Source organism: Sturnus vulgaris, chromosome 26 (genome assembly GCF_052056855.1).
Source record: "Sturnus vulgaris isolate bStuVul1 chromosome 26, bStuVul1.hap1, whole genome shotgun sequence".
In the NCBI taxonomy this organism is placed as follows: Eukaryota; Metazoa; Chordata; class Aves; order Passeriformes; family Sturnidae; genus Sturnus; species Sturnus vulgaris.
This window is the reverse complement of record NC_142268.1, coordinates 3,700,445-3,716,977: the sequence shown is the minus strand read 5'-3', so window position 1 is coordinate 3,716,977 and position 16,533 is coordinate 3,700,445. Positions and strand designations below refer to the sequence as shown.

The 16,533-nt window shown below is 55.6% G+C and overlaps 1 protein-coding gene across 1 annotated transcript in view; it reads left to right on the top strand.

Annotated features, from left to right (window-relative positions):
* The window catches only part of ADAMTS10 (ADAM metallopeptidase with thrombospondin type 1 motif 10), a 63,167-nt gene that overhangs the window by 38,905 nt on the left and 7,729 nt on the right, over positions 1-16,533 (top strand). Inside the window, exons 12-18 of the mRNA XM_088179080.1 lie at positions 2,924-3,031; positions 6,430-6,575; positions 8,198-8,261; positions 9,482-9,584; positions 14,201-14,334; positions 15,510-15,633; positions 15,995-16,075. Of these exons, the coding sequence (XP_088035206.1) occupies positions 2,924-3,031; positions 6,430-6,575; positions 8,198-8,261; positions 9,482-9,584; positions 14,201-14,334; positions 15,510-15,633; positions 15,995-16,075 (760 nt within the window). The remainder of the gene's footprint in view (positions 1-2,923; positions 3,032-6,429; positions 6,576-8,197; positions 8,262-9,481; positions 9,585-14,200; positions 14,335-15,509; positions 15,634-15,994; positions 16,076-16,533) is intronic.

Here is a 16,533-nt window from a genome sequence, read left to right as displayed (position 1 = left end):
CAGCTCATCCCTTCACCTCCGGGCACTGAGCATTCCCAGCCGCTCCTGGGGGATGGGGTTGCTGCTCTGGGGGCAGGAATGAGGGGCTGGAAGGTTGGATCCAGCCCCGGGGGTTGTCACCTCACTGGGGACAGGTGGCCAGAGCTACCCCCTGTGTCAGGAGGAGGGTGATGGTCACTGTGCCAGAGCGTGCCCAGGGGGCCAAGAATGCCCAGGACATCCTGGCTCGGGTCAGGAATGGTGTGGCCAGCAGGAGCAGCAGGGCAGGGATTGTCCCCTGTGCTGGCACTGCTGAGGCATCTCAAACCCTGCCTCAGTTTTTGGGACCTTCGTGACAAAAAGGACATTGAGGGGCTGGAGGGTGTCCAGGGAAGGGAACAGAGCTGGGAAGGGGCTGGAGCCCCAGGAGTGGCTGAGGGAGCTGGGAAAGGGACTCAGCCTGGAGAAAAGGAGGCTCAGGGGGGCCCGTGTGGCTCTGACAGGAGGGAACAGCCAGGGGGGCTCAGTTTTGTCCCAGGTGACAAGTGACAGGACAGAAGGAAATGGCCTCAAGCTGCACCAGGGTGGGTTTACACTGGATATTAGGAACAATTATTTCACTGAAAGGGTGGGACAGGCATTGGGTGCCCAGGGCAGTAGTGGAGTCCCCATCCCTGGAAGTGTCCCAAAACCTGTGCCTGTGGCACTTGGGGACATGGTTTAGTGGTGGGCCTGGCAGTGCTGGGTTAATGGTTGGACTTGATTTCCTTAGAGGCTTTCCCAAGGTGAATTCCACAATTCCATGGCAGTGGCAGCTCAGGCTCTGCTCCCCATCCCAGGACACTTTCTGTCCCTGACACTGTGACCTGTGTAGCATTTCCTGGATAACCTCAGTCAGAGCAAGCAGACTGAAAAGCAGCAAGTTTTCCATAGGAGCAGGATAGGGACCAGGCAGGAAACTCAGGAAATGAGATTTTTAGGGGTTGCTTTGCAGTTTGCAGGTGCTGAAGTCCAGCCTGGGGCACTGAGTGGAGCTGGAAAGGGCCTGGGCTTTCTGATTTCACTTTTGGGTGGGTTCTGCAACAGCCAAGGGCGGATTTTTGTTTGCTGGAGCTCTAAGAGGTCAGGATGGGCTGAAGCTCAGGATCTGTGGCTCAGGAAACCTCCAGGAATGAGGTCTGGAGTCACCCAGTGGACACAAAGCACCAGCAGACACCCAGAGGTGCCCAGCTCTGAGGGGCTGGCTCGGGATCTGGCATTATTTTGATTATTCAAAAAACAGCTCTAAAAATTCCAGGGGAATCTTTGGGATTCTCAGGCTGGCTGTGAGCAGGGACATCTCCAGCTGGGCTGTGGATGCTCACAGGGAATTCCCAGATTCCCACAGAGGCAGATGTGGATCCAGCTGGATTTGGGATGCAAAGAGCAGCCAGGAGGGGCAGGAGGCAGGAATGGGCTCAGCCTCCAGTGCACAGACACAAACCTGGGGACATGAGGACAAGGACAGTGGGCTTAGCTCAGCTGTCACTGAGTGTAGTCGTTTTGGTCAGTTTGAAATTTTTTTGTTGTGAGATAGGATTAGGAGGAAGGTAAAACAGGTTTAACTTTAAGTGGTACAAAGAGAAACTTTATTATTAGAAACCATAAGAAAATAAACCCCTCAGAATAAAGCTTTAGATTACTTTTCTTTCCCTTACACATTTCATTTTTTTTTATATTGAAAATGTTCAGAAAACAATTCAGTTTATAATTTTTAAAATAGTCCTTTACTAATTCATTGAGAGAGGAGATTTCTCTTTTTAGTTTATGGAGATTTCTCTACAAGAAACAGTTTTTTCATGGTCTTGATGTCACAGTGATCAGTTGCCCAGGAGAATGGAATTCTGATTGTTATGTAAAAAAATTTTTTTAACTAACAGTTTTTTTAGATTGAGGACTATACTAACTATGGGGCACACTTAATGATTATAACAGTTCAAACAAAAGTTTTCTTCATCTTTGAAAAAACAGAGTTGTTTTTTCTTTTTCTTCTTCCCTGGGGGAGCAGCAGGGGTCTAATTTTTTCACTATTCAATTTTAAGGGATCACAGCTATTTTAACATCTATTTACTTTAACACTGATGCTTTTGTTCATATTTATAGTTAGAACAGTTACATCCACCCCATAATATCTTCATGTGTTATAGGGAAACTGAGGTGTCCAAGGTGACCTCTGGCATGGGCTGGCTGGGGGTCAGCTCTGCCACCTGAGCCTGGGGTGATGCCTAGAGGAGCTGGAACAGAGGCCAGGCAGAGTTAAGAGGGATAAAATGGATATTTCTTGATATAATAATAATAATGATAATAATAATATCCTGCAAAGGCCACACCCTGGCAGTGCCAGTGCCACAGCCATGGATGGCTCCAAGGTGGAAACAAAATAGAGCTGGGTCACGAGACCTCACATTTTTACAGGTTTTAGTGCATTTGCATACAGAACTGTCCAATTAATAGTCTTAAATAATGAAGTTTCATCCTCCTTGCCTGCTTGCCCACCCTCCTCTTTTCACATTGTTTATGCTCAGGGCCTGAAGTTTGAAGGGATTGTCCTGGAGTCCCCAGCTGGAATGGGGCTGTTCTGTCTTCACCACCCAAGCACAACAGAAAAAACTGAAAACTTAAGGCATCAGGGGAACCCCCACAGCCAGGGAACCCCACGAGTGCTCAGCTGAGCCCAGAGAAGGGGGACAGCTGGCAGTGGCCTTGGGGTGACAGCAGCTGGCAGGGTTTGATCTCATTGTCCCCACCATGCTGAAGACACCCAGTGTCCCCATGTCCCCGTGTCCCCGTGTCCCACCCAGCTGGTGATGCTGCCCCTGGCACAAGCAAATCCTAATCTGGGTTTTGTTTCTTTGTCTCTCTCCTCCCCCCTGCCCCTGCCTGTCCCCAAATCTCCTCTGTGCAGGAAGTCTGCAGCGAGCTGTGGTGTCTGAGCAAAAGCAATCGCTGCATCACCAACAGCATCCCCGCGGCCGAGGGCACCATCTGCCAAACCAACACCATCGACAAGGGGGTAAGGCAGCCCTGGGCACCCCGGGGCTGGCAGGGCACGGCTGGGTCCTTCTCCTGACAAAAATGGGATTTTTTGTTCGCACTGGGGGCGTGGAGTTGATTTAGGAGCAGCCAGAAGCCTGTCCTGACTGCCAGAGCTGTCCTGGAGAGAGGCTGGGATGGGCCAAGGAGGCCAGGAATGACCCCAGAGCCCAGGAATGACCCCAGAGCCCAGGAATGACCCCAGAGCCCAGGAATAACCCCAGAGTCCAGAAATGACCCCAGAGCCCAGGAATCACCCCAGAGCCCAGGAATGACCCCAGAGTCCAGCTCAGAGCTCAGCTTGTGCAGTGCTGGAATGTGGGGTGTGGAATATGGAATATGAAATATGGGATAGGGAATATGGAATGTGAAATGTAGAATATGGAATAGGGAATGTGGAATATAGAATGTGGAATATGGAATATGGAATATGGAATATGGGATAGAGAATAGGGAACGTGGAATATGGAATATGGAATGTGGAATATGGGACAGAGAATAGGGAACATGGAATAGGGATTATGGAATATGGAATTTAGAAGATGGAATATGGAATGTGGAATGTGGAAGGGAGAATAGGGAATGTGGAATAGGGAATATGAAATATGGGATAGGGAATATGGAATGTGAAATGTAGAATATGGAATAGGGAATGTGGAATATGGAATATGGAATATGGGATATGGAATATGGGATATGGGATATGGGATATGGGATATGGGATAGAGAATAGGGAACGTGGAATAGGGATTATGGAATATGAAATTTAGAAGATGGAATATGGAATGTGGAATAGGGAATATGAAATATGGATTGTGGAATAGGGAATAGGGAACAGGGAATAGGGAACAGGGAATCCCAGCTCCAGCAAAGTCCTTCTTGGTGTCACCCCTGAGGCACAGCAAGGTGACCTCGGGCAATGCCATGTCCTTAAATGAACACCTTGTCCTCAGGCCTGCTGGGATCTTCTGGGATCTCCTGGCTGGTCTGAAAAAAGGGATTTCCCCCCCCCCCCCAGTTTTCCCAGATTTTTGCTTTTAAGAGAACTTGGGAAAAGCTGGCTATGATGAAATCTTGGTTTTTTACCCTCGGCTGGGAGGGGAGGACAGGATTTTCCCTGACCGTGAATTTTGCCCCGATTGCTTCACTCCCTGCTCCTCCTACACTCATTTCCCCGGTGTGAATGCACTGCTCAAACAAAGGCCCTTTGCACACTGGACAGTGGTTGGGACAGTGGAGAATCAGGGCTGGGACATTCCCCATTCCACTGGAAGAAAAGTAATTCCCAAGAAACATTTCAGATCCTTAGGAAGCTGGAGAAGCTGCTGTGCAGGGGAGGCTCTGACAAATCCAGGATTTTTTGCAAATGCTCATTTTAGTTCTGCTGGAAACTGGGGCAGAGAGGAGCAGACACCTCCTGGGGCTGCACATCCCTCCTGCTGCACACTCACATGAATTATGGCATTTTTTCCCTCCTGGTCATGGCTTTTCCCCAGCTTTTCCCACTTTTAAATATCTCTTTTCCCCTACTTTGTGACTGCTTTTTAACCAGGGTTCTTCAAAAGCCTTGAGGGAAGGGAAGGGAAGCAGTCACAGCCCCAGAATTTGTGGGAGCTGCTCTCTGGGAGGATTCTGGCTCACTCTGAACCCCCAGTTACCTCCCTGTATTTGTCCTTTTGGATCCATTCATTCTTTGGAAATGATTTGATGGCCTTGGGTGGAAGGAGATGCATTTTTATATTAAGGTTCTGCAGTGTCCCAGCTGGAGCTCCTGGGATGAGCCCCAGACCTCAGCCCTTGGTCTCCAAGCTCTTCCCTGGCTTCTCCCTTTGCCCTGGGGAGAGCAGACAGAAGGATCAGGGAATTTAAAGTATGAAATATTAAAGGAGAGAGAAAATTCCTGTGCTCTGCCAGCCAGTGTGGGGGAAGGCTGAGCCAAGCTCTGCTGTGCCCACATCCCAAACATCTGGGTATTTCCTCCTCCCAGATCCTCCTTTTATACATTAATCAATCTCCTGTGATCGTTGTCTTCACCTGTCTTACCCCAAGAATCCACAGTGGCATTTTTTGTTCCTTTTTCCCAGCTTTTCCCACTTTTAAACATCCCTTTCCCCCAGCTTTGTGACTGCTTTTTAACCAGGGTTCTTCAAAAGCCTTGAGGGAAAGGAAAGAAAGGGGAAAGGAAAGAGGAAAGGGAAAGGGAAAGGGAAAGGGAAAGGGAAAGGGAAAGGGAAAGGGAAAGGGAAAGGGAAAGGGAAAGGGAAAGGGAAAGGGAAAGGGAAAGGGAAAGGGAAAGGAAAGGAAAGGAAAGACTCACTGGGAATATTGTGGATATTCAGGCTGTGCCTGCAGAGCATCTCCTCCACATGGGATCCCCTTTGCAGAGGGTCTGGTGCTCCCAGGGATCTGAGCTGCGATTCCTGGGAAGCCCCAGTGCGTTTTTCCCGGCTGCCCATGCAGAGCTGGCTCGGGAGGAGCAGGGAGAGGCCGTGCCAGCAGCTCCAGGGTGGGTTCCCGTTCCCTGGAAGGAGCACACAGCACTTTCTTCCTTCCTGGGATTATCTCAGCCCCCGGGGCTCCGTGTCCGGCACCGCGCCCTGGCACCGTCCCACCCCTGCCATGGCTGGGGACTCCAGGGGCTGTGGGACCCGTGCCAGACCTGAGGGAAATATTTCATGGGCAAATTTCCATGAGCATCTGTCTCCCAGTAGGACAGGGACAGGCGGATTCTGTAAGGCTCCTCGGCAGAACAATGACACAACAACGCTGATATTAAAATTTAAACTTTATTTGAACCCGAGGCCTTTTCTGATCCAGGACATTTTGGACACACGAACCACAACGTGAGCTCCCAGTACACACAGAACTCCCTCTGTGCTGGCAGGGGTTGTGCCCATGTCCCCCAGGCATCCTGGCCCTGCCTGGCGGCTGCAGCTCCAATCCAAGACCTGGAACTCCGCTGAGGGCTTTTATAGGATGTGAGAGACCCAGGAGCTCTTTAGAGGAGATTCCCAAACTGGTTTGGGTTGGGAGGGACCTTAAACCTCACCCAGTGCCACCCCTGCCATGGCAGGGACACCTTCCACTGTCCCAGGCTGCTCCAACCTGGCCTTGGGCACTGCCAAGGACCCAGGGCAGCCACAGCTGGGAAGTGACCCCTTGCCAGTGCTGCCTGTCCCCCAGGATGGTGCTACTGGGGACACTGGTGCCCCTGACCCCAAGCAGGGGTGAGCACTCTTTGCCTTGGAGAATTTGGCTCCGAGGCCGGTGCAGCTCCAAGCTGAGATTCCTCAGGATCCAAGAAGATCCCAGCCCTGAGCCGGCTCTGGGAGAAGGATCCCCCATGCCTGGGGTGTCCCAAGCTCTGTGTCCCCGCAGTGGTGCTACAAGAGGGAGTGTGTGCCCTTCGGGACACGGCCAGAGGGCGTGGACGGAGCCTGGGGGTCCTGGTCATCGTGGGGCGAGTGCAGCCGGACGTGCGGCGGCGGCGTGTCCTCGTCTGTGCGCCACTGTGACAGCCCCAGGTACGCGGGGCTGGCCCTGCCACCCTGTCACCCTGCCACCGTGTCACCCTGCCACCGTGTCACCCTGTCAGCCTGCCACCGTGTCACCCTGTTACCCTGCTACCCTGTCACCATGTCACCCTGTCACCCTGTCACCATGTCACCCTGTCACCATGTCACCCTGTCACCGTGTCACCCTGACACCGTGTCACCCTGTCACCCTGTCACCATGTCACCATGTCACTGTGTCACCCTGTTACCCTGCTACCCTGTCACCATGTCACCCTGTCAGCCTGTCACCCTGTCACTGTGTCACCCTGTCACCATGCCACCCTGTCACCCTGCCACGCTGCCACCGTGTCACCCTGTCACCATTTCACCCTGTCACCATGTCACCCTGCCACACTGCCACACTGTCACCCTGCCACACTGTCACCATGCCACCCTGCCAACCTGTCAAAGTGTCATCCTGCTACCCTGCCACCCTGTCACTGTGCCACCCTGACATCCTGTCACCCTGCCACACCGTCACCCTGTCACCATGCCACCCTGTCAGCCTATCACCCTGTCAAAGTGTCATCCTGCCACCCTGTTACCCTGTCACTGTGCCACCCTGTCAAAGTGTCATCCTGCCACCCTGTTACCCTGTCACTGTGCCACCCTGTCACTGTGCCACCCTGTCAAAGTGTCACCGTGTCACTCTGTCACCCTGTCAAAATGTCACCCTGCCACCCTCCCAACCTGTCACTGTTCCACCCTGTCACCCTGTCACTGTGTTACCCTGCCACCGTGTCACCCTGCCACCCTATCACTCTGTCAAAGTGTCATCCTGCTACCCTGACACCCTGTCACCATGTCACCATGTCAAAGTGTCACTCTGTCATCCTGCCCATCTGTCACCCTGCCACCCTCCCAACCTGTCACTGTGCCACCCTGTCACCCTGTCACTGTGTCACCCTGCCACCGTGTCCCTGCAGTGTCCCCAACCCTGCAGGTGTGTGGGGAAGGGGCTTCCTCAGCTTCTGCCTTCCCTGGAAGTGCCCAAGGCTTGGCAAGGAGTGACACAGCAGAGAGGGAAGTGTAAAGCTGGCACAGATGGCACTGCCCTGAGGGGACAGCAAATGTCCCAGTTGGAGAATTGGCTCGCCCACCGATTTCTGCCTCTTCCATCAATGCATTTTTGGGAGGATGGTGGGGGAGGAAAGGGAGCCAGAGGTGAAGAAGCAGGCTCAGGCTGTTCTCTACATGATACTGTTAAATAATCCTGACAATAATCCCCTCCTCCAGTGCCACCCCAGCCCTGTGCATGTCCCTCATGTCACCTGAGCATCAGTGACAGCTGCTCTTGAGTCCATCCACATAAAGCCAGGCCTGCTTCCTTTTCAGTGATGACTCCTGGAAGGTTTGGCAGGGTTTGAATGCCTTTGTCCAGCTCTGTGCTCTGTGCTGGGGCTGCCCCACATCCCCAAGCCCTCTGTGCACTTGGGGGGAGATTTTAGGGGCTGTGCCCAGGCAGGATCGGCCCTTGTGCAGAGCAGGGTTGGGAAAAGCCACCTGGGGCAGCCACCCCAAGCTCCTCGGGGCACAAACCTGCCCCAAAGAGTGCCTGGAGCTGTTGTAGAGTCTCTTTCCCTGCCTGGCAGGCCCACGATCGGAGGGAAATACTGCCTGGGAGAGAGGAAACGCTACCGCTCCTGCAACACCGACGTGAGTGATGGGGATGGGAGAGATGGGAGGGATGGGAGGAGGGGGATCAGCCCTGTCCAGATTGGGATCAGCCCTTTCCGGATGGGATGAGCCCTTTCTGGATGGGATGAGCCCTTCCTGGGTTGAATGAGGCCTCAGTGGGATGAGCCCTCTCCGGGTGGGATCAGCCCTGTGCAGATGGGATGAGCTCTGTCCAGGGGGAACAGGGTGTCTCCAATGTGGGATTAGCCCTTTCTGGATGGGATGAGCCCTGTCCGGATTGGGATGAGCCCTCTGTGGTTGGGATCAGCCCTGTCTGGGTTGAATGAGCCCTTTCCAGACAGGATGAGACCTCTCCAAAGTGGGATGAGCCCTGTCCGGGTTAAATGAGCCCTGTCTCAGTGGGATGAGCTCTCTCCCAGTAGGATAAGGCTTCTTCAACTGGGATGAGCCCTCTGTGGCTGGGATCAGCCCTGTTCAGGTGGGATCAGCCCTCTGCACACAGCTGCGGGTGCTCTGTGCAGCTGTGGGAGGAGGAGGAGGAGGAGGAGGAGGCAGGGCGGGGTGTGCCGGCAGCGATCCCGCAATGGGGAATTCCGGGCAGGACCAGGCAGGTTTGGGGCCGGCTCTGGGCCGGGTGGGCTGCACGGACCTGCGGGGCTTCGGGATCCAGAGGGGCCCGAAGGTAGGGAGGGAAAGGAGGGGAGATAAAGGATTGCAGCTGTGCCAGGACAGCGCTGCCTCTCGCAGGCTGCACCTGCCCGGCTGCTCAGGTGAGAGAGGCTGGCTCAGACTCTGCTCCCACGGCTGAGGGTCAAACCTCAAAGATTCACAGAAAAAAAACTGTGCTGAGGGGATGCTCAGAGGAGCTTGGGGGCTGGGGAATTGTAGCTTTAACCCCCACGGGCTGCTGGTGAAGGAAAGAGACGGGTCCTGCTGCTTCCCTGGGCTTTGCACCTGGTTTTGGGGGGATTGCTCCCAAGGGTCACATCCCACTCTGAGCTCCTGGGGCCCCTTCTCGAGTTCTTGGTCCTCAAATCGTGTCCAGCCTTGCAGGAGGGACTGTCCTGCCCCCTTTTGGCAGTGTCAGGGCTGGTGTCCCTGTCCCCGAGGGGTTGGTGGCAGTGCCCCATTGTCAGAGCTGGTGTCCCTGTCCCCGAGGGGCTGGTGGCAGTGCCTGGAGCAGTTCCTGCCCTCCTGGCTGCCCCAGCCCCAGGCTGAGCAGGGCTGTGTGACCACAGGATTGCCCGCCGGGCTCGCAGGATTTCCGAGAGCTGCAGTGTGCAGAGTTCGATAACGTGCCCTTCCGAGGGAAGTACTACACCTGGAAAACCTACAGGGGAGGTGAGTCTGGGCCAGGGGCTGCTCAGCTTTGCTCTCCCCCACGCTCTGCAGGGATGGGTCTGGTGGTCCAAGGGGGTCTGGGGACATTTGGTCAGGATTTCCACAGCTCTGATCGCCCTCTCTGTGCTGCTGGGTGACAGTGACAGCCAGGAACCGGCTGTGCCCCCATCCTGGGTCACCACCCCTGTGCCAGAGGCAGTCCCAGCAGCTCTGGAGCTGTTCTTTCCTCCAGGCTCGTTCCTCAGCTGCTGAGGGAGCAGAGCAAGGTGGACAAGAGAAGGGAGGAGACAGAGCAGGCAGGGAAAGCTTCCTGAGCAGGAGAAGGGATGGGATCCTTCAAAGAGCAGCACTTCCCCCTTCCCGAGGTCAGCCCTGGGTCCTGCACAAGGGTCTGGGGAGGAGAGGGGCAGGAGGAGGCTCTGTGGCAGAAATCTCTCCATAATGAGGAGGAACAGCTCGTCTCCTTCGTGGAGTTAATGAACTGGAGTGGGGAAATCCTTCCCAGCTGTGTAAACAAGCCCAGCTCCCTGCAGGGCTCCTGCAGCTGGAGCAGCTGTGCTGAGGCTGCAGGGGATGGATCAATAAAAATGTAATAAAATTGTGAGGCTGTAAAGTCACCCCAAGACCCCAGTGGATGCCAAGGTGGAGACAACCCTGCAGGCTGGAGCTGCCCTGGCTCAGACCTCTCCTCCCCAGGCATAGCCCAGGGCTTGGCTGGCCAGCTGAGCATCACCCTTGAGATGTCACCTCACCCTGATATGGATTTTTGGCTTTCATAAAGAGCCCCTTCCTCTCTTTTTCTCTCTCTCTCTCTGCCTCAGCTTCCTCTGCCATAAAATAAGTGATGAAACCTCTCCCCTGGAGGGAGGCTGGGAGTGCTGACAGTGCCGTGGTTTGAAGGGTCTGGGAGTTTCATCTCCTCTTCCTATACTGGCTGTGGGCAATGGTCACGAGGAGCACTTTTATTTTCTTTATTCAGTGTCAAAGGGTGTCACTGCTGTCCCCTGGGGTGGCCCAGGGAGAGACCATGAAGTGGGGAAGGTCAAGGAACTTCTTTGCACAATTCTGGGCTCTCTCTCAGAACTGGGGACACCTGGTTTGTGTCCAGTACCTAAAGGGGGCTGGAAAGAAAGAGAATTTTAGCAAGGCCTGGAGTTCCAGGACACAGGGAATGGCTTCCACTGCCAGAGGGCAGGGCTGGATGGGATATTGGACAGGAATTGTTCCCTGGGAGGGCTTGGAGCAGCCTGGGACAGTGGAAGGTGTCCCTGCCATGGCAGGGGTGACACTGGATGGGCTTTAAGGTCCCTTCCCACTCAACCCCCTCTGTGACTCCATGATTTCAGCAGCACAAGGACCCTCATCCTCACATGCCTGGGGGGTTTTGTGATCCCTGGTGGCATTTGGGTGACAGAGGCACATCCTGGGGGAGGTGGGGATGTCCCTTGCACCTTCCCCATGTCACAGACCTGACCCCAGGGAATGGCTCCCTCCTGTCCTGCCCTTCCACTGGTGTTCTGTCCCCAGGCCCTGCGTCCCCCTGTGCCACCAGGCTTTGGGGTGGCAGTGAGGGCTGGTTCCCCCCTCCTGAGCCTCTCAGGAGTGGGGGGTGTCAGCACCAGCAGCCCCCCAGGATCTCTCCTTGCTGGCAGCCTCATCCCTGGGCACTCCTCCCTCCAGCTGGCAGGAAATCTGTCCTCAGCTCAGTTTTGGGCACTTTGGGACCCCATCACCACCCTGACCCTCTGCTGAGCCCCTTCTCCTGCTCAGCTCATCCCCTCGGGCTCCCCAAAAGGCTGGGTGGGTTCGGGGGTGCCTCACTCTACAATTCTTTGGGAAATATCCCGGGCAGGGAGCACCCCCAGCCTGCAGACAAAGGGTGTCCCACCAGCTCGGAGGAGGGAACCACGAGGAATTTGGGAAGGGAAGAAGCTGGACACGGGTCCCTGAGGTCGGGGATATTTTCCTGGCGCTGATTTCCAGCGATGCCGGAGCCCAGAGCCGGGGTCGGGACGCGGAGCCCGGGGAGCAGCGCTGAGCTCAGCAGTCCGCAGATACCTCGTGGAATGCGGCTTGAATTGTTTGTTTGCTTTGCTTTGTTCTCTGCGTTCTTCATTTTGCTCTTGGCCGATGCGGGAGCTCGGGGAGAGCGATGGGAGGAGCAGGAGCTTGCGGAAAACAGGAGATTGAAATTGTAATAAGGCTTAATTCCTCCACGGGAGAGGGCAGGAGGAACAAAACATCCTCGGAGGCAGCAGCCTGCTGAAAATATTCTATTTTAATAGCTCTGTTAAATGTGCAAAGGAGGAACCACGGCAGACCCCAAGTGAAGAGAGGGGACCAGAATCTGCAGGATGGAGATTGGCCGGGAATTTCACCCCTCTGGAAGGGCTGGAGCTGTGCCAGGGCTTGGCATGGAGCTCAGGGAAAGGTTCTTCCCCCCGAGGGTGCTGGGCACTGCCCAGGCTCCCCAGGGAATGGTCCCGGCCCCAAGGCTGCCAGAGCTCCAGGAGCGTTTGGACAGCGCTCTCAGGGATGCTCAGGGTGGGCTTGTTGGGGGGTCTGTGCAGGGACAGGGGCTGCACTCATCATCCCTGAGGGTCTCTCCAAACTCAGAATATTCTGGAATTCCATAATTGTATTTAGCAACATTCCCTGGACCAGCTCAGAGGTCCCAGTCATTCTGTGGAAGTCGCTCTCCTCCCATCTCCGGGAATTCCAGGGCACATTGTGCTGTTCCAGAGGATCTTGCTGTGTTCCAGACTTAGCCTTGCTGTGCTCAGTGCTGCTGTCATGGGGACACAGCTGTCACTGGAGCCACCTGAACAAGGACAAGGTGCTGCCCGGGGCAGCCCTTGGCTGGCTGAGTGCCAAGGACACTCCAGTTGCCAGCAGATGCTGGGCAGTGACTCCAGACTCCTTTCCTCTGGGAGGTGACCTGGCTGCCAAGGGCAAATTCCACCTGGAAATTGTCCCCAGGGAGGGTGTGGGGACTGTTCCAGGTGGCCCAGCCATCTCGTGGACAGTCAGGACATGGGGACCAATGCAGGGTCACCCCTCTCCCTCCTTCACTCTCCCTCTCCCTGTTCCTCTTCCGTGGGGTTTGAAGGGCTCCTTTCCCAAGTGAGCAGAGGAGATCAGCAGGGATTCATCCCTGATTCCTTATCAGGGTACCTAAAACCAGAGACTGGGCAAAATTAGGAGAATAAAAGGCAGGCCCTTTATTGAAGGGCCTTCAGGTACATTTGGGGCAGACAAAGCCCCCCCAGGGCTGCACCCAAAATGGACCCTGGGTCACAGGATTTCACACTTTTATAAGTTTGATCCATTTGTATATTGAGGGTTAATTCCAATTACAGCTTCAGATAATGAAAGCATTTACCCCCGGTTTGCTCCCCCCAACTCACTTTTGTTTCCATTTCTCTGGGCCTGAGGCAGAGAGGTGTCCTTGATCCCCAGCCTGGAGAGGAATTGTTATGTCTGACCAAAATGAGAGAACAGCAGCTCACACTGGATATGGAGTTCAGAGTTATACACTGAAGAATTGCAGGATTACAAATAGATAAAAAATTTAGAAGCTAGAATCCTTAAGGCATCATCCCACATGGAGCAGTGTGACCACAGGACCTGAGTCCCAGCTCCTGCCTGGCCCCAAGGGCTCCCCCTGCTCTCAGAGGTGGCTGCTGAGCCCCCCCTGCTCAGCAGCTGCTTCCCAGAGCTTCTCCAGGGGCTTGCCCAGGCATCCTGCTCCAGAAAATGCCTCCAAGCTGCTGAATTCCCCTCTCATGTCTCCTCCTGTTCCTCCCTCTCCAGCTTTGCTCTCTCTTCCCCCCCAGCTGCACTCGGGTGCTCCCAGGCACAGCTGGGCCCCCTCCCCTCCCTCTTCCCCTTTGATGTGTTGAGTTTCGAGTTCTGCACATTCCCATTCTCCCTCCAGAGCTTCCCAGCTCTGGCACAGGGGGCAGGGCTGTGCCTGGTGCCTCCAGGAGGGAACTGCCACAGCTCAGGCACCTCTGCTGGGTCTGCTGGGATGCTCAGTAAAGGCAGCAAACGCCATGAGCCACACCAGGATTTGATAAAATCCCGTGGCAGGAGCCAGGGAATGCTCTGCTGGACCCACATCCTACTCACAGGCACTTTATCCAGATATCCAGGCACGTTCCTGGGGTGATGCTTTGGCAAAGATTGTTGGAAAATACAGGAAATACAGAAATTTCAGCTGTAACTTGTAGATCCTTCTCCTTCCTCCTCACACTGCTGTCACCACCTTTGCTGGACAGAAAGAATTGGTTTCTCTGGATAATTTGGTTGTTCTGCTCTGGCAGCTGAAAACACCTTGGGAAGGTAACTCAGGAGCTGCTGCCTCAGTTTCCCTGTTGGTGAAGTGGCCAGAAGGGTTTCACAAGTTGTAAAATGCCAGGAGTGACCCAGATAAGAACAAATCACTTTGTTTCCTTCCCTGTCACATCCAGCCCACGTCCCCAGGCTGTGCAGGAGGGACAGTGTCCCCCCAGTGTCCCCCCAGGGGTCTGAGGGGTCCTCCAGGGGCATCCTCGTGGTTTTGCCCATCTCTCCTGTGCTTGGCAGCCCTGTTTGAAGCTGTGCTCCTTCCCCAGGGGGTGTCAAGGCCTGTTCCCTCAACTGCCTGGCCGAGGGCTTCAACTTCTACACGGAGAGGGCGGCGGCCGTGGTGGACGGGACCCCGTGCAGGCAGGACTCCAATGACATCTGTGTCAACGGGGAGTGCAAGGTGGGACAGCCTGGGATGGGGCAGGGACACAGGGGGACAAGAACAGACCCCCAGGCACAGGGGACAAGGACAAAATCCTGGGCAGGGGGGACAAGGAGAGACCCCCGAGTGCTGCCCTCAAACTGCTCGCACAGACATGGGATGGGTGGAAGGTTAGGAGAGCTGGGGGTGCTCACCTGGAGAGGAGAAGGATCCAGGGAGAGCTGAGAGCTCCTTGCAGGGCCTAAAGGGGCTCCAGGAGAGCTGGAGAGGGACTGGGGACAAGGCATGGAGGGACAGGACACAGGGAATGGCTTCCACTGCCAGAGGGCAGGGCTGGATGGGATATTGGGCAGGAATTGTTCCCTGGGAGGGTGGGCAAGCCCTGGCACAGGGTGCCCAGAGCAGCTGTGGCTGCCCCTGGATCCCAGGCAGTGTCCCAGGCCAGGTTGGACATTGGGATTGGAGCAGCCTGGGACAGTGGAAGGTGTCCCTGCCATGGCAGGGGTGGGATGAGATGGGATTTAAGGTCCCTTCCAACCCAAACTATCCTGTAATTCCATGATTTCTCTGTAATTCCCTGATTTCTCTGCCTGGACACCCAGGGGGAGCAGGAACATTCCCACCCTGGGCTTGTGCCCATCCACTCTGAGGCATTCCCACCCTCAGGGATGGATCTGTGCAGCCCCAGGCCTTTTGATGTTTCCCCTGCAATGGGATCTGGGGGGAGCTGTAAAAGTTCATTCTAAGAAAGCACTGTGGGAGTGGCCAACATCCCCCAGCAGGCAGACAGACAGACAGACAGACAGACTGTGTATCTGTCTGTCTCCCTTCCTGTACCTCTGGGATCTTTTTGTCTCCATGGGGCTGTGGAACAAAGGGGAATTGCACGCGAGGGAGCCACAGCCGTGCTGGTGACCTTTGTGCCACCCCACGGGTGGTGGCAGAGGGACAGAGGCCACAAGGACACCTGAGGTGCAGGGACAGGGCTTCCCCTGGGCTCCTCACAGGCATCCCAACCTCTGCTTTACCCCAGGATTCCTGCCTGCACCCCCCAGCCTTGGAGAGACTCCCAGGAGAGGGGTGGCACAGGTGACACTGCTGAGGTGTCTGGGACCCTCGGGGGAGCTGCAGGGCAGCTGTGGGGAGGGAAGGGCCCCTCCAGGCTGGCTCATTGCTGCTGCTCCTTCCCACAGCACGTGGGCTGTGACCGGGTGCTGGGCTCCGACTCCAAGGAGGACAAGTGCCGGGTGTGTGGGGGAGATGGCAGCTCCTGCGAGACCATCGAGGGCGTCTTCAACCAGTCCCTGCCCGAGGGAGGTAGGGAACAAACAGCCCGGACAGCCTCAAATCACTCCTCGACCTCACCCGGCCCTGGGGACGACAGGGACATATCCCAGAGCAACATCCCAAGGGTAGGAGGGAGCCAATCCCTCCTGTCCACCAGCCAAGCCTCCACTGGCACCCAAATCTCTGACACTGAGCTCCCAAGCTCCTCCCCAGCTCCACAGCACATTCCCAGTACAGCCCACAGTGCAAACCCACTCCAGTTTGGTGCCCAAAATGCTTTTTCCATCATTTCCCTGTGGATGAGGGGTTGGCTCACGCTCCCATCCAGCCCAGGGCAGCTCTGGCTGTGGGAGTGGAGGCTGAAAATCCTGCTCACCTGGCTGTCCCACAGGTTATGAGGAGGTGATCCAGATCCCCAAGGGTTCCGTGCACATCGACATCCGGGAGCTGAACCTCTCCATCAACTACCTGGGTGAGACAGGGCTGGGGGTGAGATCCCAGCCAGGCCCTGCCATTCCCCTGGGATTTACAGGGTCTGGGAAAGGCCTGGCTTGGAGAACTTCCCACTGCAGCTGGGAATGGGGTGGGGGGTCCCAGGCTGGGGTTTGGGGCAGGGGAAGGCAGCAGGGCAGGTGTCCCAGGCCAGCATGGGCTGTGTGTCCCCCAGTGTCCCTGTCCTGTGTCAGCACCACAACCCTGAGCAAACCCCACATCCCGCAGTTCCTGGCACTGCCCTGGCATCCCCTCTGCCATCCTGGGGATTCAAAACACTCACATTTTCCTCGGGCTTGGTTTTCCAGCCCTGCTCAGTCCCACTTTCACAACGAGGATTTTCTTTCCCCTTTTTCCTCCCAAGGGCAGGGCAGGGCAGGGTGCTCGCCCTGGCTCTCTGCTCGGTGCCTGCAGGAGCAGGAGCCCGCAGGATTCTCC